Raw genomic sequence first — 24702 nt, forward strand, 5'->3', positions numbered from 1 at the left:
AGTTGTGGGTGGTCAGGCCTTTGTGGGATTTGAAAGTTGGGGGCCCTCGAGTTGGACCTTCCAAATGGCCCAGATTGTTGGTATTAGTGTCAGCTGGTGTCCCCACCCTATGCCTGCGGTGCCTGTCCTACCTGACTCTTGCCTGGTTGAGTCCCCAAGGTCTATTATTGCCAGCAATCTGCATTTTCTTTTTGTGGCTCTGAGCACAGCCCTTTGAAGTTTTCGTGAATGGTGGATGGAAAAAAAAAAAAAAAGACTTTGATTTAATAAGCTTCTTCCTCTCCCACATACATCATAATGTGAGATTCCCTCATCCAGGGTCATGCCAGGTGTGAGTGATTTACTGGGCTTTGCAGAAGTGGCAGAAGTGACTGAAAATGAGGTCATTGATCAATGCTCAGAGAAGCTGCCTCGCCAGGCCCCTGCTCTGGGATGCTGCCAGCGCTTCACGCCGCTCCATTATCCAGTGCACATCACAGGAGTGTGGGCCAAGTCCCTGAGAACAGACTGTTCCCTACTTCCACCCAGGGACGGCTGTGAGGAGAAAGGCTGGTCTTGTCGTTAGACTCTTGCTAGAACCACCTAATTAAGTGGCTTAATGTATTAAGCTGGGTGACTTATAATGGAAAGTGGCTGGGTGACTGGGGCAGAAACTTGGAATGGAAGTATCAAGGATTTTATGGAAGGAGCTTCAGCTGAATGGGCTGGTGCAGGCTCTTCTTCCTGCCAGGAAGGATGTTGTGGAGAAAAGCAAAAAGCTTCAGAGTGGTTTCCTCTTACCCTTCTTCCTACTTTATTCACATTTAAGGTGGTTATTGATATCACTGGATTAATATCTACCATGTTTGGAATTGTTTTCTATTCATTGGGTTTGTTGTTTCTCCCCCACCTGCTCTTCTTCTGCCTTTTCTGGTTTTGAGTATTTTATATGAATCTATTTTCCTATCTAAAAATATTCTTGTGTGCCAGGTACCATGGTAGTGCTAGGAATACAACACTGAAGCAGGCCTGACTCCTGCCCTTGAGGGACTTGCAATTATATGCGCAGAAAGGAAAGCAAATAATTTTACTGATTGTCCCACATGGGAAAGAGAAGGGCATCAGCCTCCACCTTGATCCAGGGGATCCTGCTGCGTGCTGTCTTGGGAAGGGAACTCTATACCCGGCCTGCATCTACCTGGGCAAGACTGGGTGCTTCCCCACCTTCCACTGCCTCAGGACCCTCGTTATCCCCAGACCATCTCTGGGGCTGGGGCAGAAGTGAGGAAGGAAAACCTAGAGCAAATGCAGCGGGTGGGAGGGCCAGGGTGGGGCAGGGCTCAGGGCTGACAGCTGTTGCTCAACTCTTCTGCGTGCTGCTGCCTGGGTGGCTGCACTGGTTCCTGACTGCACCTGGCCTGCAGCTTCATGGAACGTTCCTGCACACTGTGGTGCTCAGTGAATAGGCATGCAGTGGGACTCAAGACAAAGAAACATCAAGAGGCACTAAGGAGGGATGACAGGAAGCTGCTGGGTGCTGGGGTTCTTACCACGGTTATTTGGACTCCAAACTCCACCAACCTAGATATGAGGTAGGGAGAAAGGCCAGGATCTGGGAGAATGTGATTGCAGCTTCTTCCAGGTCCCAAGAACAGTACTGCCTTGGGTTGTGGTGCAGCAGGAGGGACTAAAGTTAGATCCTGGGTAGGACTTTCTGATGTACAAGTACAGATTATGGAATGGAGGCCTGAGGGGGAGGGTGGGCCCTTTCTTTGGAAAGACTTCCCAGGTGGAGGAGTCTCCCCGGCCTGGGAGGGGCAGCGCCTGTGACTTCAGACTCTGGGCACTAGGACACTGGGTCTGCTGCCTGGCTCTCAGCAGACGACGGCCTTTGGGCTGCGCTGGAGCCTGCATATTGTCTCTCTGGCCAGAGCTGGATCATGGTGCCTTGAGGGAACCAGGCCTTCAAGCAGATGCTGCGTGCTCTGTGGTTGCAGAGAGGCCAGGAGATACGCAGAAGGGGGGTAGAAGAGAGAGCATGAGCTCCCCCCAGTCGGCCTCCCCCGTCTCCCGTGTCGACACTGGCCACGGACGCAGGAGAGCTTTACTGGGCTTAGCCAAGAAGTGTGGCTTCTCCAGGGACCTGGGTGGGGTTTAGTGCTGGGCTCAGCAAGCTCCCACATCCCCATCTGCTCCCCACCCAAGACTCAGACGCGCGTCAGACAGATCAGGGAACAGAGACTAATTCTATACCAAGGGTGAGTTAGGCAGGAGAGCTGAGTGCAAAATAGATACTGAAGCCATGTGACCAGTCCTTCCAAAGTGAAACAGATAACTTTTTGTTTGTCCGTGTCACTGAAACCTGTTTTGTATGTCTTCAGGAGCTGACTGTATTTTCTGGTGGAGTCAGGGATGTCCTTGGGAGAAGAGTGGCGATAACAACAGGCACCACTTGCCACAGTTCACAGAGGGGCCTCACGGTCACAGTGAACCCGCCTGGCAAGTCTCCTAATGCACTTGTGCTGAGGACAAAAGCAAGGCTCAAGGAATTGTGCTTGGTCAAGGCCACAAGCTGTTAACTGGCAGAGCTGCAGCTTACACTCAGACCTGACTCCACAGCACTCTTCTTCATTGCTTCACTCACTCACAACAAATAGTCATTTCTCCTTCCATTCCATGTTGCTCCCCATCTTCCTCTCCATGGCGCACGTTGCTGGAGCGTGAAACCCTTAGAGGGGGGACTCCCTTCTCGGGAGTTGTATGTGCCTCTCGACTACTGCCCCTGGGCTCCCCATCCCCAAAGTGGTTTTCAGTGCTCCCTCCCTCTGCTAGTGCCAAGTTCACCTCTTCACAGAAGGCCATCTGACACATTTCAGAAGAGGGGAACTTGACCTGCCAGAGCTTGGGAAACATCTCATTCAGTCCCACATCATCCGGATGAAAGTACAGATGCCCCCAAAGGAGAGGCATTTCACCCAAGGCCAGCTCCCTCCCTCCCAGCCAAGCTGGACCAGAACCCAGGTCTCATGACTCCCACCACAGTGAGGTATTCCAAGGGAGGACTGCCCTGCTCTGGGGGTCCACCTGTCATTGTTGTCCATGCAGACACCTTGATTGGCAGTGTGCCCCTTGTTCTCTTGAGCCTGGGGAGCTCTGCGTATTTCCAGCTCTCTCGTGTGCTCACCCTGTTGATGTGCCAGCCAGGCTGCAGGATTCCCTGACACCTCTTGAACGTGACCACTGTCTGCAAAGACCAGAGAGGCTGGTGGGAATGATCCAATCTGCTCCTTTTTCCTATAATGTCATTTTTTTCTACTTCATTGGAAAAGAAATTTGACCCCCTTCACCACCATGGTCATCCCAGTAGGGCCTCACTGTGCCAGCCACTCACGGGTCATGAAATCCGTGTGCTGACAGGATGGCTGTTTTCCGAACCACCGAATGAGTCAGAACGTCTCCCACAGAAGGTAGGGTTATTTGGTCTTTGTGTTTTCACCCTGCTGGCCTTACCCCAAGAGCTGGAAAGAGTCAAGTCTCAGAGCAGGAAATGGCCAGGAATGCGGAGGTCTGGATCCGGTGTTCCTGAGTTTATAGCTCAGGTCAGACACCCTCCTCCCCGAAGACCACCCGGTCACTGGGGTGTGGGGCTGCACTGGTCTCAGGGGTCAGAGTCCTGGGGCTGAGGAGGAGGTGGCTGCATCTCAAAATCGCCCAGGGGATTGTGTCAAAGTGCAGTCCCTGGGCCTCCCGTTGCCTGCGGGGGGACATTCGGATATGCCCTGGACTGGGGGAAAGGGTTGGGGACCGTGGATTGACAATAGGCCTTCCCCAAATCTGAGAATCTCCCTCCCTACACCACATCCCCTGCAGCTTCCTCTGGATCAGATGCACTGATTCAATCCCAACCCCTCTTTGTTAGGATGAGTGGAGGCCACCAGCGAAGAGAGAGGTTTTGTCACAGGCACACAGGCCTGTGGTAGAATTTGTGAGGTCAGTTACCTGTGTACCTTTGAGTGTGGGGTTGCTGTAAGGAACTTTGGCCTTACAGGTTTTATTTAGCCTGGGCTGCTCTGCCTTCAGACTGGGCACTCCCTCTGCTCAGGCGCTAGAACTCCCCTGTCAGATGGAGAGTTCCTTTAGGGCAGGGGCTATGTTTCTTCTGCTCACTCCCAGATTCAAGGACGGGACTCTGAATCTGAAGCAGGGAGAATAGAAGACGTTCAGAATAGAGGACGTTACTAGGTCACGTGCATAGACATAATTGTTTTTCCCACCAGGCGGTTGAGTCGTTTGTCCTCAGAACATGGCCAGGAGTTCTTTCCAAGGCCCATTATACTACCAGCCTAACTAATTTATCCAGCTCTGTTCTTTCGAGGAGTTCCGTGTCGCCCCTGCTCTCTGTAGCCCTGCACGTGAGCCCTGAGGGTGTCAGATGGATCCCCCTTTGGGGATCGGTGACGCTGATGTTTAGAGATGGGGTGATGCCACAGGGACTGAAGCAAGCAAGATTCAAGGCAGGATTATTAGGAGCCAGACGTCCTGGTCCTTCCCCAGGGTCCCTGATCCAGACTCCTCTGGGGAAGGTTACTGTTAAGTACTTGGCCCCTGGAGCGTGCCCAGTGCCTTTGATTGTATCCAGTTTCCTGTTTCCTTTGAGAGGGAGAGTTTCTCTGCAGGAAGTAGTTTATAGCCCTAAAGCCTTACCTCGCTGGTCTTGAGAGCCAAGTTTCCAGTTAGAGTAGCTGAGATCCATGATAAGAAGAGAGGCAAGGAAGGAGGTAACCAGAGCTGGGGAATATCACTGCTTCTCACAAGGCAAGGACGAGGGAAGGGAAGCTGGAGGATTCAGCCCCAGATTATCCAAACTGCATACTGCAGAAAGATGCAGACGCGCTCCAGTCCCCTACCCAGCTCGGGCCCAGTGCCTTGGTGAGGAGCAGATGACAAGAAACAGGGATGGCTGGGCCTGAGGACCCTGCCCTGGTCTCAGCAGCTCACAGGACACCATCACCCCTGCCTTCAAACAGAACCATGTTTAGCCTTTTCCGAACCCAGCCTTTGGATTCTCTCTCTCTTCTTCTGAGTCAACACATATTTGTTAAGAGTCTGGACAGTTCTCTCATCCCTCTAGGAGGGAGTTCTTTGTGATAACTAAACCCAATTGTTCCTGCTCCAGCTTCACTCCTGAACCATTGGGATCTAACCAGAACCATGGAAATCACTTAGGTGTTTACAACATAGGGCTTTTAATGCCAGGAATATGGTCACACAGGTGATGAAGCGTCTTAGAAGTCAAACAGGGGATAGTGAGGTAACTCAGACATTAGCAACAATAGGAACCTACCCCTAGGCTGAAGGGCAAAGGAAGGAGGTGGTCCTGGAGCCCAGAGGCTACAGGGGGCTAATGGAAGCTGGAAGCATAGTGTGCTGACCACTAGGAACTGACCAATGGAGGAAGTTGCCCAGAGAAGCTGCTGGTGGGAGGTAGAGCCAAGGAAGAGTTGTAACCGCTGCCTGAGACCCATCTGTGACAGAGAGAGGGGGGTGGAATTATCCTTCCATCTCTTCCTTCCAGCACTCCAATGCCATCCATGAACCAGTTACCCAGGAGCTTGGGAAATGCAGCCTGCAGGGGTCAGCCACCCTCCCCTGCGGCTCAGAGCAGGGCAGGGTGAGGATGGAAAGCTAAGGACACACAGCTTCAGGACCAGCACACTCCAGTCTTCTTTGTGCAGTGATGGAGCAGCTTCTCTGAGCACCTTCCTCCACTGGTCAGTTCTAGGTCCGCCACAGAGAGCTTTTGAGGATCTCCATATCCCCCCTTCTCTTTTCTCTGTCAAATGCATCTTTCCTGCCTAGGTCCCCTGGTCTGTTCATCACCTGATGGCATTCTGAGCTTTTCCTGTTCTAAAGAGGCTTATTGTTCATATTCTCAGAGTCAGCCTAAAAATCACTTCCCAGTGGAGGAAGAGCCCTCCTGTGAATCTGTATGCAGGCAGAGGCGACCCCTCTGTACAGTTGGGCCTCCAACTGGAAGTGATCTCATCCATGAAAGGGGCCTATCCATGAGGCGAAGGACCAGTGGAGAGCTCAGGCATGCTCACGGCTCCTGCTGGAGTTTAGCTTGAGATGGAAACGTCACTCCTCTGGAAGACTCTGCGGAGGCTAGTTCTGCCCGGGAAGCCTCTGCTGGTCTCACAGTATACAGGGACAGCGGCTCAGGGCTGCCATAGATGTGTTGGAAGCTGGTTGGTGGCCTGGTGGCACTTCCTCATACCTCTCGTAAGAGGCCCTCGTCAGAGCAACCTTATGTCACAGGAACTAAGCAGGGGACCAGTAATTCTCTGACGTAGCAGCAGATCCCCCACAGCTTCTTGCCCAGTGGGGAATGAACAAGGGGATGATTCATGTCATCCGGGGCACTGTAATTGCTTCCAAGACTTCAGCTATGCCTGTCTAATCTGACTGTCTCTAACTGAGCACTTACCGTTTAATTCTTATCTCTGGTTCCCTGAGGTGTACTCACATGGTAGGTCCTCAATCATGAATGATTGAGCAAATCATTTTTATTTACCATTGAATAAAATGTGTCATTGTATAAATGGGTATATGGATTCATGTATCCATTTTTACATCTGTTTATTCGTTCATTCAACAGATAATTATTGAGCACTGTTCTAGGTACTGGGAATGCAGTTGGTGAACTTGCAAAATGAATCTCTGTCCTAACGGAGCTTCTGTTCCACTGGAGAAAAACAGATAATAAATTCATAAACATCTACATATTTATATCTAACCGGGGGGGGGGGGTGGATGAATGGATTCAGAGAGTCAACAGGTGATAAGCTCTATCAAGAGAACTGAAAACGGCAGGAGGCTGCAGAGGGCTTCTTTTGCAGGGTGGTCAGGGAGTCTTCTCTGAGGAGGTGACATCTGATCTGAGATCTGGATATGGGGGAAGGCGCCTTCCCAGCCCTCTCAGGGAGGCGAGCAGGACGTGCGGAGGCCCCAGGTGGGAGGTGCACACAAAGGAATGTCCAGCAGTGTGGTCCAGATTCCTGAGTGAGAGCAATGGGGTTGGGAGTAGGGGAAGGGCCCCTGGCGAGAGAGGAGCAGCCTCAGGGAATGGTGCCCCCCTCCCCTGGGCGGTCGGGATCAAAACCTGAGTCATCCTGACGGGGCTTTCTCTCACCTGGACATCCAAACTCAGCAGCAGGTCCTGTTGGCCCTGTGCCCAAATACATCTGACAGCCAGACACTCCTCCCCGGTCCCCACTACCGCCCACCGGAGCTCACCACCTGGCCTCTTCCCTGGACAGCTGAAATAGGCTCCCCGTGGTGTTCTTGCTTTTCCTCTGCACACAACACACGCTCCACACCTCAGCCCAAGGTATCTTTTAAAAACAGAGATTGGATTATATTACTTCTTTGCTTACAACGGCTTTCCCTGCACAAGAATAAAACCTTGGGACCTCTCGCGTGGCCGTCCCAGACTACATCCACAGCTGCCCTGCTCTGGCCCTTGCCTTCACTCTCCGGGAGCCCTCACTAGCCGCTCTGCTCCCTGAGCCCACTCTGGCCTCAGGACTTTGCCTCATGCCTGGCTGCCCCTGGTGATCAGGCCGCTCTCAGCTCAGTGCGTCCTCACCAGAGAGGCTGTCCCGACCACACACACAACCCGAGTCAGCAGCACTCCACGCCCAGCCGCTCGCTCTCAGGGTGTCCTATTTATTCCACGTGATACGTCTTAAGCAACCTATTTATTGGCTTTTGAATTGATTTCCTGTCTCCTGCCTCTAGACCATGACTTTTCTGAAAGCCCGTTCTCTCCGATATTCCTGAACCCGGCACTTATAACCTGGCTCCTACAAGTCCTCCGTGAATATCTGTTTAATGAATGAAAGAGAGGGAGCCTCAGCTGCCTAGTTGCCCAGCACTGAAAACTAAACAGCTGAGCAGGTCGTAAACAGACAAGTCTGAGGGCTGCAAAGAGGTCAGACGTGGAGGGAGGAGGGAGGCTCCCAGGCAGGCCTGCTGTCGTCTTCAGAACTGCCCGGTCCAGGGGGTTTCCTGACGCAGGTGAGACCCGCCATGACTCCCTTCTTCTGTGCTGGACCTCTGAGCCCCCCTCGTCCATCTTCCCAGAGTGGCAGAGCTGGGATCCAGTGTGGGCTTTGGACTTGGACAAATCTCAGTCTTGGAAATTCCATCTCTGCCTCTTACTCACTGAGTGACCTTGGACATGTTTCATAATCTGAGTCTCGGTTACTGCAGTTAGAAAATGAGAGTAATAACCATAATGATACCTAACTCACAGGGCTGTTTATAAAGTTGGTGCCAGCACGTGAAAAGCATCAATAAATGTCAGCTTTTGTTCGCATTGTTATTATTATTATTAGTCAGTTACTATTATTATTTTTGTATATCCCCTCCCTTAGCCTCCAGAACCTCCTCCTCCCCTATGGCAGCCCTGCCAGGGTGTCAGGGAAGCAGCAATGGCATCCGCTGCCTTGCCCTACTTGGGTGCAGGATTTGCAGCCCTCCTTCCCCGATTTCAACCTCTAAACCACACTTAGTTATTCTTGCAGCAGCTATGTTATGAAATACTTGTCTGTTCAGCAAGGCCAGCTCTTGGCAACCGGAGACTCTTCTACCTCTTTCCTCAAGCTCTATCTTTTCCTCTTGGCGTCTCTGCCATCTCAACTGCTCTAGGTACCCATTTTTTTCATGTTCTCATCATCAATAAGAAGATACTGACAAATGAAGTAATTCATACTATGGAGTCAGTGTTATCTTGGCTTTAAAAATAACACACAGAAAAAAAAATAAATAAAATAACACACAGCAAGGGAGATGCTTAACCCAAAGGAACATCTCACCAATGGGGGGATTTTATGCACTGTGAGGGAGTTACAGGAGGGGCAGGGCTCTCCCTGGTTTCTTCAGTAATATGTTTAAGGAGCTGCCTGGCCTGCTTGCCTGTGGGCAGGGCTCCACTTGGTATTTCAGTGCCTCCACTGCGTTATTTCCCCTTTGTCTGCCTGAGACTGCAGTGTGGAAGGCAGCCATCTCTCTGGCTAGTTCTCAGCTCAGCCCTGGGGGTGATGAGGCCTTGGACCGTGACTTGGGAGGAACAACCATTTGTGGCACATCCAGCGCGCACCACCCCCTGTGTGCCCTAGGACTTGCAGCCTTTGCTTCTCTTTCTCACATGTAGGGAGAGGTGAGTTTTTTTCTCAGCCCTGGAAGGCAGCCCTTCCTGTGAGACCGTGCCCCACCTCAGCCAAGGTCCTAGGTCCAGTCCTTTCCCACCATGGAGAAAATAGCAAGAAAAACAGATGAGAACTGATACCCTAAGGTTCAGGCTCTGCTGGGACCTGGCCCTGGAGGAGCCCCAGGAAAGCTTTAATGCCAGGGCTCCAAGCAGCTGAGAAGGGTTAGGGGAGGAGAAAAGGAGTGCACCTCCCTAGCTAGAGGTTGCCTCCTCCTTCTGTCTCACCTCGGACACTGTCAGGATTCACCTCCTCTCTTTGGTGGGTCATCATTGCCCAGATGTAGGTCCTGGGCTAGGCACCCGCCCCCCTAGTCCTCAGTCTGGGCAGTAATACCAGAGGTCACCTTGTCTGCCCCCCTTTCTCTGGGCGGTACCACCTTTGAACAGGGTCCAGACATTCCCATGTTAATGCTTGTAGAAAAGGGATGTTCCCAATCTGCCAATCATCCACATCTAAACAACCCACAGTCAGCCTGGTGCCCTGAGAAGAGCCGGTCTTGGAGTTAGGAGACCTGGGGAAGTCGCTGCCCATTTCTGGACCTCAAGTTCCTAATCTGTAAAATGGGGATTATGTGCTGTGCTCCCCTAGCAGAGTGGTTGCGGGGATTACCTGAAACATGAATGTAAAAGGGCTTTGTAAGTGATAAGTATGATATAAACCGTAGATGTGATGGACTGTGATAGGAGGTGCCCGGCCTCCATTCTTCCTTCTGCAGCTGCAGCCCCGTTTGGCCCTGCCGAGGCTCACCCCGGGGACCTGCCGCCCACCTTGTGACAGCTGTGCAGAGTACCTTAGCCTTTCTCTGTTGATAGAATGATCTGCCGTCCTTTAGTCTCAGCCCACAGACTCGCCCGGAGCTTCTTTCACCATAGGACATGCGGGACGCACTTTGAGCTCATCAGAAACAGACCCTGAGCCAGATGTTTGCAGAGCCATTTGTCTGTGTTTGCTGAGCATCTAGAGATAGCAGGGTTTCCCAGGTGTGTGTGTTTTCAGGGGCTTGGAAGGGTAGGAGCTCAAGCACAGAAGGGTTGGTGGGATGCTTACTGAGCATTTCACATATGTTAGCTCATCTGAAGTGGGTCCCACATTTTACAGAGGAAGGACTGACCTAGTAGGTCGCAGACCCGGGGCCCAGATATGAATCTCTGACTCCAAAGTGTGCATGGGCTGGCTATTCTCCTGGGGATTCAAGAGGTAGAAATAGGCTTTAGTCACAGCAAGAAAGCAAGGATTAGATCTAAGAAAAGTTCAGGGAGGCAAAGCAAACTGGACAGCTTTTAAGGCCCCTTGGCGCTTTGGGGACACAAGGACCCTATGATTACAGAGTAGAGGAGGGGGCACCACACTGAATGTGTTGGAGTCATCTAGGGGCCTCACTTTCCCCACTGGAATGATGAGGTCGGAAATGAGGTTCCCAAGGTCCCTTCTAGTGCTTGCTTTCTAGACGGGGTGGGGGTGGGGTCTAGTTTCTCCCATCCCCCAAATCATTCCCCTTCCAACTCCTGTAAAGCCTTCAAAGCACAGTGGGCTTTGGTCCAGCGTGAGAGGGACCTTAAGGATCATTGCTGTGAAGGAGAAAGCCACAGAGTCTGCAGGCACTGGATAGAAGAAAACAGAATCAGAGGGAGGCCTCTGCCTTTATACCCGTGGGTTTCAGTAGCTGTTTACATGCTCAGGAGGGCACTCCATCCATCTCAGAAGCTGCATTGGAAAATAACAACTGGGCAAGCTGCTGGGCTGAGCAAGCTCCTCAGCACAGAGCCAGGCGGGCCCCAGCACTTGGCACTCGATCCAAGGCCAGTGCGTGGGCAGAGGACATGCTGGCTGTTGACTGGATTGGTTTAACGGGAAGTGGGGAACACCCCCCGGGGGGCATCTCTTCAACCCTGGGGGCGGAGGTGGGGGGAGAGTCACAGCCCATGAGCAGCCTCGTCCGTTTCCTGTGTCATCCAAATGTTCATCATTTGTGTGTATCATGGCGTGAAAAAGGCTGGTAGCTCTGCCCCTTGACATCGTCCCGTTTATTTCCTTCAAAGGACATATCACAGCCTCTAGCTGTCTTGTTTATTTATTTCCTTACTTGTGTGTTATCTATGTCTTCACCCAAAATGTGAGCTGCGTAGAGGTAGGGATTCTTCATCTTATTCCCAGCACAGAAACCAATGCCTGGCACAGAAAGTACGCAAAAATGAATGAATACACCCGTGTGTGCGTGCATAAATGGGAGTCCCTTGGATGTAGTCCTCAATGAATGTCAGTTTTCTTTTCTGAGCATAACTTCCAATTAGCTTGGGGGTGGACAGTTGGTTCTTGAGATCAACGCCTCAGGAGATAAGCACTGTACAATGACTGAAAGGCGAGGGGAGGTAAGGATGGAGGTGGAAGATGGGGGCACTGGCAGAGATGGGACAGAGCAAAAAGGGGCAGGTATGGGAAGGTTTTTTATGATAGTGTGTCAGCTGGCCCAAGGGGAGGGGTGGTTTGTTAATCACCTTGTTGTTGTGGTCAGTTATGAAGCACAGGACAGCACTGCCATGTGGTCTTGGGCAGAACACGTGACTACTCTGAACCTCAGTTTTCTCAGCTGTCAAATGGGTACTCATTCTGCTGGTGCTTTTCTACCCCATGGGGACTGTCATGAAGCCATGATAAGCTCACCGGCGGGGTGTTCCAAGCACATGTGAGTGATTTTTACTCTGGTAATTTTAGTAAAACTCCTAAAGGAGTTCATTCGTTATTTTCTTCTATGATTTTTCCCACCCTCAGCAGTAGACGTGAGCCAGGGCACTGCAAGTTCTGGCCTAAATTTTAGATCCTGAAGACTTGGCCCTCTAGCCAAAGAAATGCACCTCCCCCCTCACTGGGCCCTGGCTGAGCAGGGGGCCTCCTCTTGGAGACCCACAGGGGCTGGGTGAACTGAGGAGGGGGCCTCACACTCTGCCCTCCTCTCCCCCAGGTACAAGACGGTGGTGACGCCCCGAAGGGCTGTGGTGGCCATCGCCGGCTGCTGGATTCTCTCCTTTGTGGTGGGCTTGACACCCATGTTCGGCTGGAACAACCTGAGTGTGGTGGAGCGAGCCTGGCTGGCCAATGGCAGCGTAGGCGAGCCCGTGATCAAGTGCCAGTTTGAGATGGTCATCAGCATGGAGTACATGGTCTACTTCAACTTCTTTGTCTGGGTGCTGCCCCCACTGCTGCTCATGGTCCTCATCTACCTGGAGGTCTTCTACCTGATTCGCAAGCAGCTCAACAAGAAGGTGTCGGCATCCTCTGGCGACCCACAGAAGTACTACGGGAAGGAGCTGAAGATCGCCAAGTCGCTAGCCCTCATCGTCTTCCTCTTCGCCCTCAGCTGGCTGCCCCTGCACATCCTTAACTGCATCACCCTCTTCTGCCCTTCCTGCCATAACCCCAGCCTCCTCATGTACATCGCCATCTTCCTCACACATGGCAACTCGGCCATGAATCCCATCGTCTATGCCTTCCGCATCCAGAAGTTTCGGGTTACCTTCCTTAAGATTTGGAATGACTACTTCCGCTGCCAACCTGCACCCGCCATGGATGAGGACCCTCCAGAAGAGAGGCCTGATGACTAGACTCCACCTCCTGCTCCCACCCGCCCACATCTGGGGCGTCTCAGCCCAGGCCTCACCTCTCTACTGTCCCGTTTGTCTCCCTCGTCTCCCTGACTCTTCCCTGCTGGGCTGTGGGCTGTGGATGCCCGGCACCTTGAGGTCCTGGAGGAGGTTTGGGAGGGCAGTCCATGGGGGAAGGAACCAGGTGGCCTGAGGGGAGGAGGAAAGTGGCTTGAGCCTCCCCACCTGCCTGAGCAACCCACAGGCAGCCAAGCGTGTCAGGCTGGGTGGGGCCTGGGGACACTGAGACTGGCATGGGGCCACCTGGGCCAGGAGGGCAAGCTCAGCTCCCACAGCAGGCAGAGGAGCTGCTTGTCTTAGGTGGTGGTGGTACAGCCCTGGGACCAAGCTTAAGGAGAGAAGACGATCCCTGCCAAGATGGAGAGAAGGAGGGAAACTGGATGTCCTGGCCTTGTTTCCTCTCCCGTTCTGTAGGAGAAGGTGGCCAGAGACACTGACAGGCAGAAATCAAGAAGCCTCAGCCCCCACCTCCCAGAACCCTGTGTTCCTGCCCATGTTGCATGCCAGGGTGCCTGCTCTCCTTGCCCTGCGAATTCCAGGGTTATAGTTGGGAGAGGCTGAAAGAGAGGGTCCAGAAATAATTTCCAGTATTTGCTTTTTTTTCCACTGGCCCTTGGACCCGGAGTGGGGGCTCAGAGCTCCCTGGAGCTGGTGTGGAATGGTAGGTGTGGGCCTCAAATAGCCACTAGGTGGCAGCATTGAGCCCTCATTCTTGCCCCGAGCGTCCCAAGTAGGGAGACTTGGAGAGTAACTGCCTGTCCTCTGGGCCATCAGCTCTACCAGCTCCACCACCTCTCGGTGATGGGCATGTACCCTCCTAGGTGACACCCATCTCTGCTGCTCCCTGGCCAGATGGAGAGGAGAACCCCAGACATGCCAGCTCTTGGGAGAATTCTGCCTGCCTGGGCAGTCGGTGAACAAGGAAAAGGGGGCTGCCGTGGGCACCCTGGGATGCGGTGTGACGGGCTGGTCAGGCCAGAGTAGACTACCCTCCTGAATGTGTGGGCAGGAAAACCTTACTGGAATTTAAGTACCCTCAGTACCCCTGGCACTTACCACAGTGTTCACGGGCTTTGAAGGCTCTGTCGCAGAGCCTAGGCCTTTAGACTAGACCCTTGGGGAAGGGTCCACTCCTGGCCAAGTGCAAAACTCCTTATACAGAGGAGTGAGGGGCCAGGTTCTAAGTGTGAATAGCAACTCCAGGCCTGATTCCAGGCCCTTCCCTCTCTCAGAGGTGGGATGTCCGCTGGCTCCCAGGGAGGGCCATTTGACTAATAAAGGACCATGAACCCTCCTGGAGAATGCACCCTATCATTGTCTGAGGGCAACAGACAACGTTGGCAGAGAAAAAGCAATGGTGGGGACCGGGAGACGTGAAGGGGGGGGGCACGTGGAGGCGTGTGGAGCAAGGAGGGTGCCAGAGAAGGGGGTCTGTTCCTATAGTTATCCTTTTAGGGTAGCAAACTCTGAATGTGAAACGAGATCCTAATCTGGAAAAGCCCCATGACACCAAGCGTCCCCTGCCACTGCACCTGCCCCATGGTGTCAGAGGTGGAGACCCCCCTCGTGGTGACACCATGCCACCCCCGTCATGGCGATGCTCTCTGTCACAGAGGCCCCGGCACTATAACACCACACACCTTTATTCAAGTGCTTCTCACCCAGTGTACAGCTCTCTACAGGAGCGCTCCAATCGTTGCACCTTCCAGGGCCCCTTGTGTCCAGGAAGCCTGGCCTGGGGCCTGCTAGGCAGGTACCAAGGAGCAAAGCCATCAGTCGTCACTATGGAGATGGGGAGCTCGGGCCTCCGTGGAGCTTGATCCTGGCCCTGGCTGCCCTGACCCCTCAGGCCTGCAGCACCTGGCAGAGAACATGTTTCGTGAGCCCCGGCTGTGAGGCAGAGCTGGGCTATACGTGCCCTGCGGAAGAGGTGACATGGGGAGGGAGAAGCAGTACCCCTCTTCCTTTCCCAGGCCTCCCTCCCCTTAGGCCCAAAGCCCCGGTCTCAGCTCTGCCCACTGCAGCTCTAGGGTACATCCTCACTTGTCCAGAGCCTCAGAACAAACTGGGGAAGGCAGTCAGGGTGTGATTGTCACCCCTCCTTTTCTGACTGAGGGAACAGGTCCAAGGGGATGCCCTGGCCTGGGTCATTGAGAGCCAGGACTAGAGCCTGTCCTGCACCCTCCCACTGACTCCCTGCCACTGAGTGCTCATCCCTGCTGGGCCTCCCCACCATCCCCCTGCCCCGCAGGGTCTCTGGAACACCCCCAGGACCGTGTGCGCACGTCGCCTGTGAAGGCAGACGTGTACTCAGAGCTGACTGCCACCTTCCCTTCTCGCCCGCGCCCCTGCTGCTGGCCTCCGCCCCCAGAAGCAGCAGAGGGAGTACATGCAGCCGGTTACCTTTCTCCTCATCACAGCTTCCGCCAGTGGCTCCTCAGTGTGTGGCTGAGGCTGGGAGAGATCCAAAGGTTAGAGCTCAGGGAGGGGGTGGGTGTCTGCTGCAGACCCAAGTGGAGGGTCAGGGGGGCATGAGTGAGTCTCATGCCCTCATCCCAGCGAGCCATCTGCCTGTGAGGCAAGCTCTACTACCCCCTTTACCCACATCGAGCCATCCTCCCTCTTGGAAAGCCCTTCGACAGCCTGACCCCAAGCTTTACTACCCCCATCTTGCCTTGATTTTCAGCGCTCAGCCTCATCTAGTCCAGCAGGAGAAGAGGTGGCTTCTCCTGGTCTTCCATCCATCGGAGGGTTCCTAAGGAGGGACCCCGCTCAAGCCCTCACCTTTGACCTCCAGCTGGCAGTCCACAGACGCCTCCCCCAGCACATTGATGGCCTTGCAGGTGTAGACCCCAGAATCGAAGGGGCTGGGTTTCCGGATCTCCAGTGTGCAGACACCTTGCTCAGAGAGGGCACGGTATTTGGGATCACCCCGGATGTCCATCTTGTTTTTCATCCAGATGATTTTGGGCTGGAGAAGCAAGGTCAGAGGAGAGCTAGGAAGGTTGTGGGCCAGGATGAGGCTCTTGAAGGCCATCCTCATGCTTAGGCAGAAATGCGTGGGAATATTCTTCAACCCCAGTGCCCCTGCCCAGGGCACGGCAGGGCCTTGCCCCTCACCTTGGGTGATGCTCGGACACTGCAGCAGAGCTGTGTGCTGTAGCCAGGGGTGGAGGTGTGGTCAGCCAGCGGCTGGGTGAATGAGGGAGCTTCTGAGAAGTCTCGCTCAACAAAGCTCTTAGGTTTGGCAACAATATCTGGTTTCGGGGGAGAAAGTGGGATGAATTTGAGGTTACAGGAGGAGAACTCTTAGGACCGACCTCATCCATTTTCCTAAAATAATCACTACAGCTTACATTTAGGTATCCCATTTAATCTCACGGCATTCTTTCGCATGGGTAAGTTTGTCAGCCCCAGCTGACAGATGGAAAACTAAGACCCTTCTTGGGTGAGGAACTTGCCCGATATCACTTAGTGAATTTGCGGCTTAAGAGGTGGAAGGTCACATGAAGCCTGTGGCTCTCTGAGCTGGTGGTCTGGAGGAAGATTAAGGGCGAGTGACAATCCATTCCCCCCTGCCTCCTCTGGAGGAGCCCCATGGCAGGACCCCAGGCTCCTGGGATCTTTGGGAAGCCAGGCACTGTCAACATGCAGGAGTTTAGAGACAGATTGTCTCAAAGAGGCAGAGGAAAGCCGAAACCACGGCTGGGAGAGCCACAGAGGGGAGCAGAGAGGGGAATGGGCAGCCGAACCAAACGGATGAGATGATCTTGACTGAGGTTGGAGACTAAAAACCCAGGGATTCTACATTTCATTTCTGTTTGTCTTTGGGGACTTGACCGGCTTTCTTCTTTTAAACAAAAATTTCTTCCTAATTCTGTGCAGCTCAAGCTAGTATTGAAAAGAGTGTGCTTTCTGTAGCCCACAAAGACTGTATAGAGAGGGCCTTGGAGCACACAGGGTGACAGGGAGAAAGGGCTTGGAATTTCACATTTGACGCAAGAGGGCCATGTGGCTGTACAGAGGCAGTAAATACCCACATCTCTCTCGGCCTTCGATGTGGTGTTATATTAGGCAGCCCCGCAGCATCTTTAGAATAAGTGCACAGCCTCCCAAGGGGTGCTTCTCGTTTGCATGGGTTTGCTCTGGAGTGTTTGTTACAACGAATCGACCACATCCATTTCTTTACAGTCACTCCGTGTGAGTGTGTGTGTGTGTAGAGCTGTGGAGAGGGCAGCAAAAGCTCTGGCAAGTGGGCATCCATGAGAAGCACGCAAGGAGGGGTGCTGACACAGCAGGCAAACGTCAGAGACAGGGAGAACCCACCTGTCTTCTGGATGTGTGCGAGCTCCTTGGTGACGGCCGCCGAGGCACTGAGTCCACACAGGTTTTCCGAGAAGACTCGGAAGGAGTAAGAGTTACCCATGATGAGGTCGGAGATAGAGCAGGTGGTCGGGTGGTAGCGCTCCAGCACTGTGAACCATTGCTGCAAGGACCCTAGCCCGGTCATCCTCACCTCCACCCCTGCCCTCACCCTCCCTGCTCCCCCTGTGGCCTCTTCTTCAGAGGGGCTTGTCCCATGCCCCCCCCCATGGGAGGCTGAACTATCCAGCTTTGCGCCTGGGAGACTTTGAATTAGAAGGAACCCCTGGGAGAAGGTGACCTCTCTGGGGTTCTCAGAGAATTCTAGACCCTTACTGGTCAAAGTGTGGCCCAAGGATCTGCAAAGTAAAAATCACCTGGGAACTTCATAGAAGTTGAGGATCTCAGTCCCCACCCTTAAACTGAATTACGATCTGCATTTTAGCAAGATTCCCTGGTAATTCATATGCACATTACATTTCCAGAAGAGCTGCACTAGGGCTTGAAGGGCCTCAGAGAGCCACCCTTGCAGTCTTCAGGAGGAAACGGAAGCCCAGAGATGTAAGAGATTTGTCAAAATCCACATAGGGAGTCAGATTAGTGGTGGGTAGACCAGAACTCTTCGGCCCCTGAACTATTAGTGGACAGGACTTCCCAGCCACCTAGGCCACTTCCTCCCCGCAAACCCAAGCCCAATCAGACTGTCCTCCTCCCCCCACTCTTCTCTAGCAGGCCTCACCCCTGTCCTTTTGTCTGCCTTCTGCACTGTGTAGCCCAGGAGCTCTGTGTTGCCTGTGTCCTGCGGTGGTGTCCACTCAAGGGCAGCGTTGCAGCCCCAGACATCCAGTAACCTGATGCTGCTTGGGGATCCAGGTTTCTCTGCAGGACCAGAGTGTGAGAGAGAGTGAGGGGGAGGGCTGGGCTTGCTGCAAAATCCCCCCCCCCCCCCCCCCAAGATCTGGCTCCCATCACTCTCTCCTGGCCTGACCCCATTGGCCATCAGTTCTGGGGCAGGAGGTGGGGTCTCTGGGTTCCCAGCAAGTCAGCCCTGCCTCCCCGGGCCCCATACCAATCACCAGGATGTTGATGGCTGCCTTGGCTTCCAGGCCTTCCAGCTGTACAGTGAGCTCATAGCAGCCTGAGTCAGAGCGCTGGGCTGAGCGGATGAAGAGGATGGAGTCCTGGTCCCCGGTGCGCACACTCACCCGCTGGCTGTCTAGGGCATGACCGTCGTGGGTCCACGAGGCCTGAGGCTTGGGACTCCCCTGTGAGGGAGGAGTCCTCAGGGAAGGTGCAGAAGGTACCAGCACCCCCACACCCACTCAGCTCCAGGGATGTCTGGAGCTGTGCCAGGGGAGCGGGCCCCATCGGCCCGTCCTAGCAGGGGCAGCAGAGGCTAGAGCCAAAGGGGCTGCCTAGAGCCTCATTCTCTGGCTGTCCAGCCAGCCTTGGGGTCACCTGTCCTGTTCACAGGCTAAGTCGTGTGCACGACAGAGAGAGGGTGAGGCCATCCTGGTGGTGGGTCTCAGGCAGAACTCCAAGGGGATCCTGACATTTCCTGGGTTCCTCCAATACACCTCAGATGGGGGCCCTTATTTCCACCCAAGCTCTTATCCTGGACAGGAGGCACACCTACCTGGAAGGGGATTTGCAGGTTAATTGACTCTCCCACCTGACAGATGTAGGTCTGACGAAGGTGGCGGGGAACACGGATCTTGGGGGCCTCTGCAGTAAAGCAAGAGTCTCGGCTTAGCCCAGCCAGAGGGGCTGCTGATTGGAGGCTGCTGTGGCAGGGGTAGGGGACAACTGGGGAAGGCTGCTGGCTGGATAGGAGAGCTCCTGGGTGTGACCCAAGGCTGCCTCCCTGCGGGCAGGGCAAAGCTCACTCTCCAGATCCAGGGGCCCAAATCTCCTGAGGCCCTTGGGGAGCTGAGAGCCAGGACGTTTCAGGAGAGCAGGGCCTCCACGGTGTGAACTGGTAGGCATCCCGGGCACTCCCTTGGTGCCCAGCCCCTGCCAGGCTGGGATTTGCCCTGGAGCCCTGGCATCCCGGGGCGCCAGATGGGCCCCAGCTAGCTCCCTGGCTCCCCCTAGTGGCGAGGGTGTGCTGCAAGCTGTCACCTGCCTTGCCAAGAAGGGTGGCAACACTGTCTTCTTCCTCATCCCTCTGCCCTTCTGCCTTGTACCAGCTCAGGCCTCCGGAGAAGCCCCTGTGAGACCCATTTGCCCCTTGCTCTGTCTCTAAGCCACATGGGAGGATTGGCATCTTTCCCTTTTTAAATGAAGCCGGAGCAGACATACCCGCTTCCTTCTCTCTTACTCCCCCCACTACCTTTCAGTCTGCAGTTGGGAAGTCCTTCCTGACACCTCACTCTCCGTAGCCCCAGGCTACGGTAGGGAGCCACCTTCCTGGCCATCACCTAATCGGGAGCAACCCCTCAAGCCGCTGGGCCTTCCAAGGGAAGCTGCAGCAGCCCCTCCCGCTGTCCGCCCGGGCAGGGGTGGCAGTGGTGGCGGCTCAGGCGCCTCAGGGGCAAACAGGTGGCAGCAGTCGGTCTGTGGCATGCAGGGCAGAGAGGGAGGAGGCAGTGAGAAGGAACACGGTGTCTCTGAGGATTAGCTGTGCAGGCGCTTGGCCCTGGGAGCATCAAGCGTAGAATGTTCCAGGGGCAGCTGCAGGGGGCCAGGAACGCTTGGCAGCTCCAGGTGGCCGAGGAGGGACAGCTGAGCAGCTGAGGATTCTGGACAGGGTCCCCACCCTGCCCTGCCCGTGAGGAGGGCCTGGCTGCTCCCTGTTTATTCACGGCCTCCTCCCCCTCTTCTCTCCAGGAAATACCCTTCTCTCCTGCCAGAGGAATTGTAATGGAGTAGTGGGTGCTGAGTCTGGCTGACGCCTTCAGTGTTAGGCCTTGAAGTAGAGGGCCATGGCCCCTGCAGGGTCTCAAAGTCTGAGCTCCCTGGGCCCTTAAGGAAGGTCCAGGATGCCTGCCAACACCCCTCCCCAACCAGGAGGGCTTCCTGGCACTTTCAGACTAGAATCAATGAGTCTATCTTGAGCTTCCAGGTGGGACCATGTCTCACCCAGACTCAAAGGATGGGCATGTCCTCTGACTCCCTGCTGCCTCGTGGGACATGAATAGCCCTGTGTGGGAGTCAGATTCTGGGACTGCCACTAATAGGCTGCGTGACCTCAAGGGAGTCCTGGGGTGCCTTGGGACCTGCTTGGCTTGGACGGACCGGCCATGACAATCTTCAATTCTATACTCCCAACCCCCTGGTTCCCACATCTCTCAGGCCTTAGACTTGAAAAGTATTTCCTTGAATCCAGACATGACCCCCTTCTGCAGCCATGAAACCCCCTCTTTCTGAAGGCCTTGTTCAGAACGATGGGGTCAAGGTGAAGGGGGGGAACAAGGAGGAAGGTGGAGAAGGCCTAGGACACCTGCTGGCCTATGTCTCTTGTCACCCTGGGGCTCTGGGCTGTCCCCAGAGACCTTGGCTCAGACCAAATGACTCACTGCCATTAACAGACTGAAACCTGATCAGCCCTGGGAGGGGAGCAGGGGTAGGCTTGAGGCTAATGCGCCCTACAAATAGAAATCTTAGCAAGGGGACAGCAGCTGGCCTCCCGGGTTCCCAGTGCAGCCCTGGCCTCTGGGGATGGAGAAATCTTCACGGGCCTTTTACAGGGCGTTTGTCTTCTTCCCACTAGGGACGTGGTGCAGCAAGAGGCAAGCAGAGACTTCTCTCTTTTCCAAAACCTTTGGGAGAATCTGGAACCCAGGTCATATGAAATGAGCAGGAAATGGGCAGAAAATGAGCTTCCATGGCTGCTGAAGGGACTAAGATTAGATAGGAAGAATGGAATGGCTCTAAGCATTGGGACTCTGAGGCAGGCGACCTGGAGAGCTTGAGCTTTCATTTCTGTGGGTCAGGAAGCCCTTCACCCAATGCTTGGGGGCCGGGCCATGCAGGGAAATGGCCTCTTTGACCTCCACAGTCCCCTTGATGCTGAGGAACCCGGAACTTTCTTAAGGCAAGATGGTGATAGCAGGTGGCTTGTGCACGTGAGTGTGGGATGGGGGGAAATGACTGCCCTGTTCGCTCTACCCATTGGCCTCAGTTTCTCCATCCATTAGATAAGGTGCCTGGGATGGGCTGGGGAGCAGGCGATGAAGGGGTAGGATTTACCAATGATCTTTTGGATGTGGACAGGGTGGTCCAGCACGACTGGTGGGCCAGCCCCTGCAGAGCTCACTGCAGCCACACGCACAAAGAACTTGTCACCTAGAGCCAGGTTCCGCAAGGTCTGCTGGGTCACCATCATGGGCCGGGTGTTCACAGGCACCCACTCGGAGGCTGAGAGAAATGAAAAGAGTGCAAGGTCCTGGCTCCATGGCTGTGGGGACCCATCCCAGTTGCGCTTCCCTTCTCACTGATGATCTGAGGAAGCTGACCTCCCTTTCTGGGCCTTATTTTCCCTTTGCTCTCCCTCCCTGACTTCTCGTTGTCAAATGGCATCAAAGACACCTGATGTTAGAACCCTTGAGTGGTGGCCAGAGATGGGGTTTCTGAAGCCCAGAGAGGGTTGGACACATTTGCCAAGTCACACAGCAAGGTGGGGGCAAGAGCAGAGGCCAGGCTGAACTTGACTGCCGTGGAGGTGGACAACAGGATGATGGCATCAGGAACTTAGGCAGAACCCCCTGTCCCCTAATTCTCCTCCCTGTCTCTTTCATCTTACCCTCCCCCTCAGCTTCTTTGCTCTCCACCTCCTGCTTGCCCTCCCCAAGCAGTGTCCTCTGAGACTTAGAGCCTCCTTCATTCTCATAGAGCAGTGCTTCTGTGTCACCTGCCCTTTTATCTCTGTTACTTGGACAATTTCTGGAGCTGGAGGACAAGGGGCCTCCTAAGGTCATTTGGACATCCTCCTGCTTTCAGAGGTGCATTGGTGGAGCAAGGAGCTGTGTGTGAGTGGCTTGAGAGGACTGCTTGCACTCCTTCCTTCTGTATCTGCTCTTGGACTGACCCAACTGCAAAGTCTAGGGTCCCTGCTGCCCTCAAAGCCCACCTCCCCTGGGTGTATGCAGGGCTTAACCCAAAGCTCACCTCCCTCTCGGCAGAGTTCCAGAACATAGCCCTGGAGCCCCAGCTTCCCTAGCCTCTCGGGGGGCTCCCAGCTCACAGTCACCGCGCTGTCACTCACATCCTCCACGGCCAGCAGCATCGGGGCACTGGGGACATCTGAGGGAGAAGCAGGGGGAGATAAGGAGGTTCGTGGCCAAAAGCTCTCCCCCACCACTCTCTGCCCTGACTGCCTCCCTCCTCCTCCTGCCCTGCTTCTTGTCACCTTCACTTGGAGGTGCAGGTTTAGTGGCTGCGGGGGCTGCAGGGGCTGCAGGGGCAGGTGCCCGAGGGGCAGGCTCCTGTGGCTCAAGAGCCTGCTCCTCCCCGGTAGACTCCGGTGCTGCCGCTTCTCCAGAGGGCTCTGTGGCGGGCACGTGTGCAGACTCAGAGGCAGTCTCCTCCGGACCACAGGCAGGGGCTTCCGAGGTGGTTTTTCCTGTCATTGCAGGGATTGCTGGAGGGTCAGTCTGGAGCGCGCAGGGGTTAGCAGTGGAGGGTCTGTGCGTCCAGGGTGCCTGGGACACCTAGGTCCAGGCTTATATAGTCGGGGGCTGCCCCACCCCCAAACAAATGATTCCCAGCTGTGGGGTCAGGTCAGGCGGGGGACCGGGGTGGGGGCGGGGGGGGGGGAGGGGAGGTGTCTAAGCCAGGAATAGCTCTGAGGGAGGACTGCAAGGGTCCCTTGAGAAGCACACGACCTTGTTCATCATCCTAATTGGATCTCAGCAGACAGGCTTCTGGTTCCCAGACGGGAGGAGGGTACAGATCGGTGAGATGGGACATTGCCAGGAGCCTGTGCCAGGGCTCAGGGCAATAGGAATAAGAGCCTCCATCTGGAGAATGAACCTAGATCAGTCTCTGTGTGTTTGGCCTCTATGGGGCCACTTGTGCCCAGGGCTTCTCAGTTTGAGTGCTGGGGTCCAGACAGCGTGAAAGAGCCTTCTCTTGGGAGCACTCCCAGCCTTGTCCCTGGGGTCCCACACTCCCCTGGTCCTCACGTTCCCTGGGAATTCTCGCTTGTGCTATATAAGGTTGAGGGCCTAGAGAGGGAAGGAATTGGGGTGTCCAAGGTGGGCCTGATTGGAGGAAGGTCTTCTAGAAGTGGGACCCCGGGAAGGGAATCTGAGGTCCCTGGTTGCCCAGCCTCTCCAATCCCTGCTCAGCTTCCCCATCTGTTGCAGAGAGCTATGACAGTCCTAGCCCTTGGGGGTGAAATCAAGTCATAAGACAGATCTGGAAGAGATGGAGGAGGACAGCACTCTGAGCCTTCTAGACTCTTTTAAGCAGAACATGGCATGGACATTTGCACGCCATGGGGCAAATGAGGCAGGTATGACCAAATTTCTAGTCATTGAGTCATTCATCCGATAAAACATGAAGATTGGTAATGATTTAATAAGCCTGAAAATAACACTCAGGGAGGAGGGGAAGTAACAGGAACTCTCAGTGCTGGTGGGAGGGTAGACAGGAGCAATCTCTTTGGAAAAAGCGACGGTGTCTAGTCAAATTGAAAATTTGCAAACTCTGTGACCCAGTAGTTATACCCCCAGAAACTCTCACATCTGTGTTCCAGGAGACATGCATGCAAACATTCACAGCAGTATTGTTTGTAACACCAAATTTGGAGAACACAGCTATCCCTCAACAGGGGAATACATAAATAACTGTGGCGTGTACATGCACCTATAAACCAAAAATGAAATAAAATGAACAAACTTCAGCTACACCGTCGGTCAAACAGACACAACAGGCAGCAAAAGGAGCCGGGCACAGAGAGAGGCCACCTCATTCATATTTAAATGAAACATGTGCAGCACCAGGTCTCTTCTTCAAGGGGCATCTCTAGGTGGTGAGACCACAAAAGAAGAAAGGGAAGGTCAGGATAGTGCTTGCCTCTGGGCAGAGGGACAGGGATGTATGTAACTGTGGAGTTTCAGGGACACTAATGAGGTCTCATTTCCTGTCCTGGGTGGTGGTTACACAGGCTTTTGCCATACAGTAATTCTTTAAACAAATTCATTTTGTGTGCTCTTTAGCATGTACGATATATCCCACAATTTAAAAATCAACGCACGTGTAATTTACTCAGGGCCCTCAGTCGCACGCACGCTCTCCCCCCTGCCCTGGGGCTGGGGGCACAGGAGTGTGGCCGCCTCTCACCAGTGGCTGTCCTTGTTGGGGAGAGGCAGTGGAAGGCCTGGGGAGGCTCCAGATCCTGCTCTGCTTGGGTGCCCGTGCCCTCTGCTGGGTGACTCAGTGTCCTGCCGGGCAGGGGGCGGGTCCTGGAGACCCGATCCCCA

General features: G+C 54.4%; 2 protein-coding genes across 11 annotated transcripts in view; one reads left to right on the plus strand and one right to left on the minus strand.

The window, feature by feature from the left end:
- The window catches only part of ADORA1 (adenosine A1 receptor), a 34729-nt gene extending 21237 nt beyond the window's left edge, over nucleotides 1-13492 (plus strand). For 9 of the 10 annotated variants that reach the window (XM_057728365.1, XM_057728371.1, XM_057728368.1 and 6 more), the window contains one exon: nucleotides 12214-13492. In XM_057728365.1, coding sequence (XP_057584348.1) covers nucleotides 12214-12853 — 640 coding nt within the window. In that variant the 3' untranslated portion in view covers nucleotides 12854-13492. Of the gene's footprint in view, nucleotides 1-3180; nucleotides 3447-12213 lie in introns of those variants that run through there. The other variant, XM_057728375.1, reaches the window with a different exon arrangement.
- Nucleotides 13493-14578: 1086 nt separating this feature from the next.
- On the minus strand, nucleotides 14579-22909 carry MYBPH (myosin binding protein H). The gene is made up of 11 exons (XM_057728115.1): nucleotides 22626-22909; nucleotides 22385-22519; nucleotides 21467-21634; nucleotides 18912-19000; nucleotides 18345-18540; nucleotides 18015-18154; nucleotides 17240-17399; nucleotides 16034-16170; nucleotides 15698-15884; nucleotides 15317-15367; nucleotides 14579-14773 (listed from the first exon to the last, which is right to left on the minus strand). The coding sequence occupies exons 1-10, from the start codon at nucleotides 22843-22845 to the stop codon at nucleotides 15351-15353; spliced, it is 1449 nt and encodes a 482-aa protein (XP_057584098.1). The 5' UTR covers nucleotides 22846-22909; the 3' UTR covers nucleotides 14579-14773; nucleotides 15317-15350.
- Between the last annotated feature and the right edge of the window lie 1793 nt (nucleotides 22910-24702).

This window comes from Hippopotamus amphibius, chromosome 3 (assembly GCF_030028045.1).
Source record: "Hippopotamus amphibius kiboko isolate mHipAmp2 chromosome 3, mHipAmp2.hap2, whole genome shotgun sequence".
Taxonomy (NCBI): Eukaryota; Metazoa; Chordata; class Mammalia; order Artiodactyla; family Hippopotamidae; genus Hippopotamus; species Hippopotamus amphibius.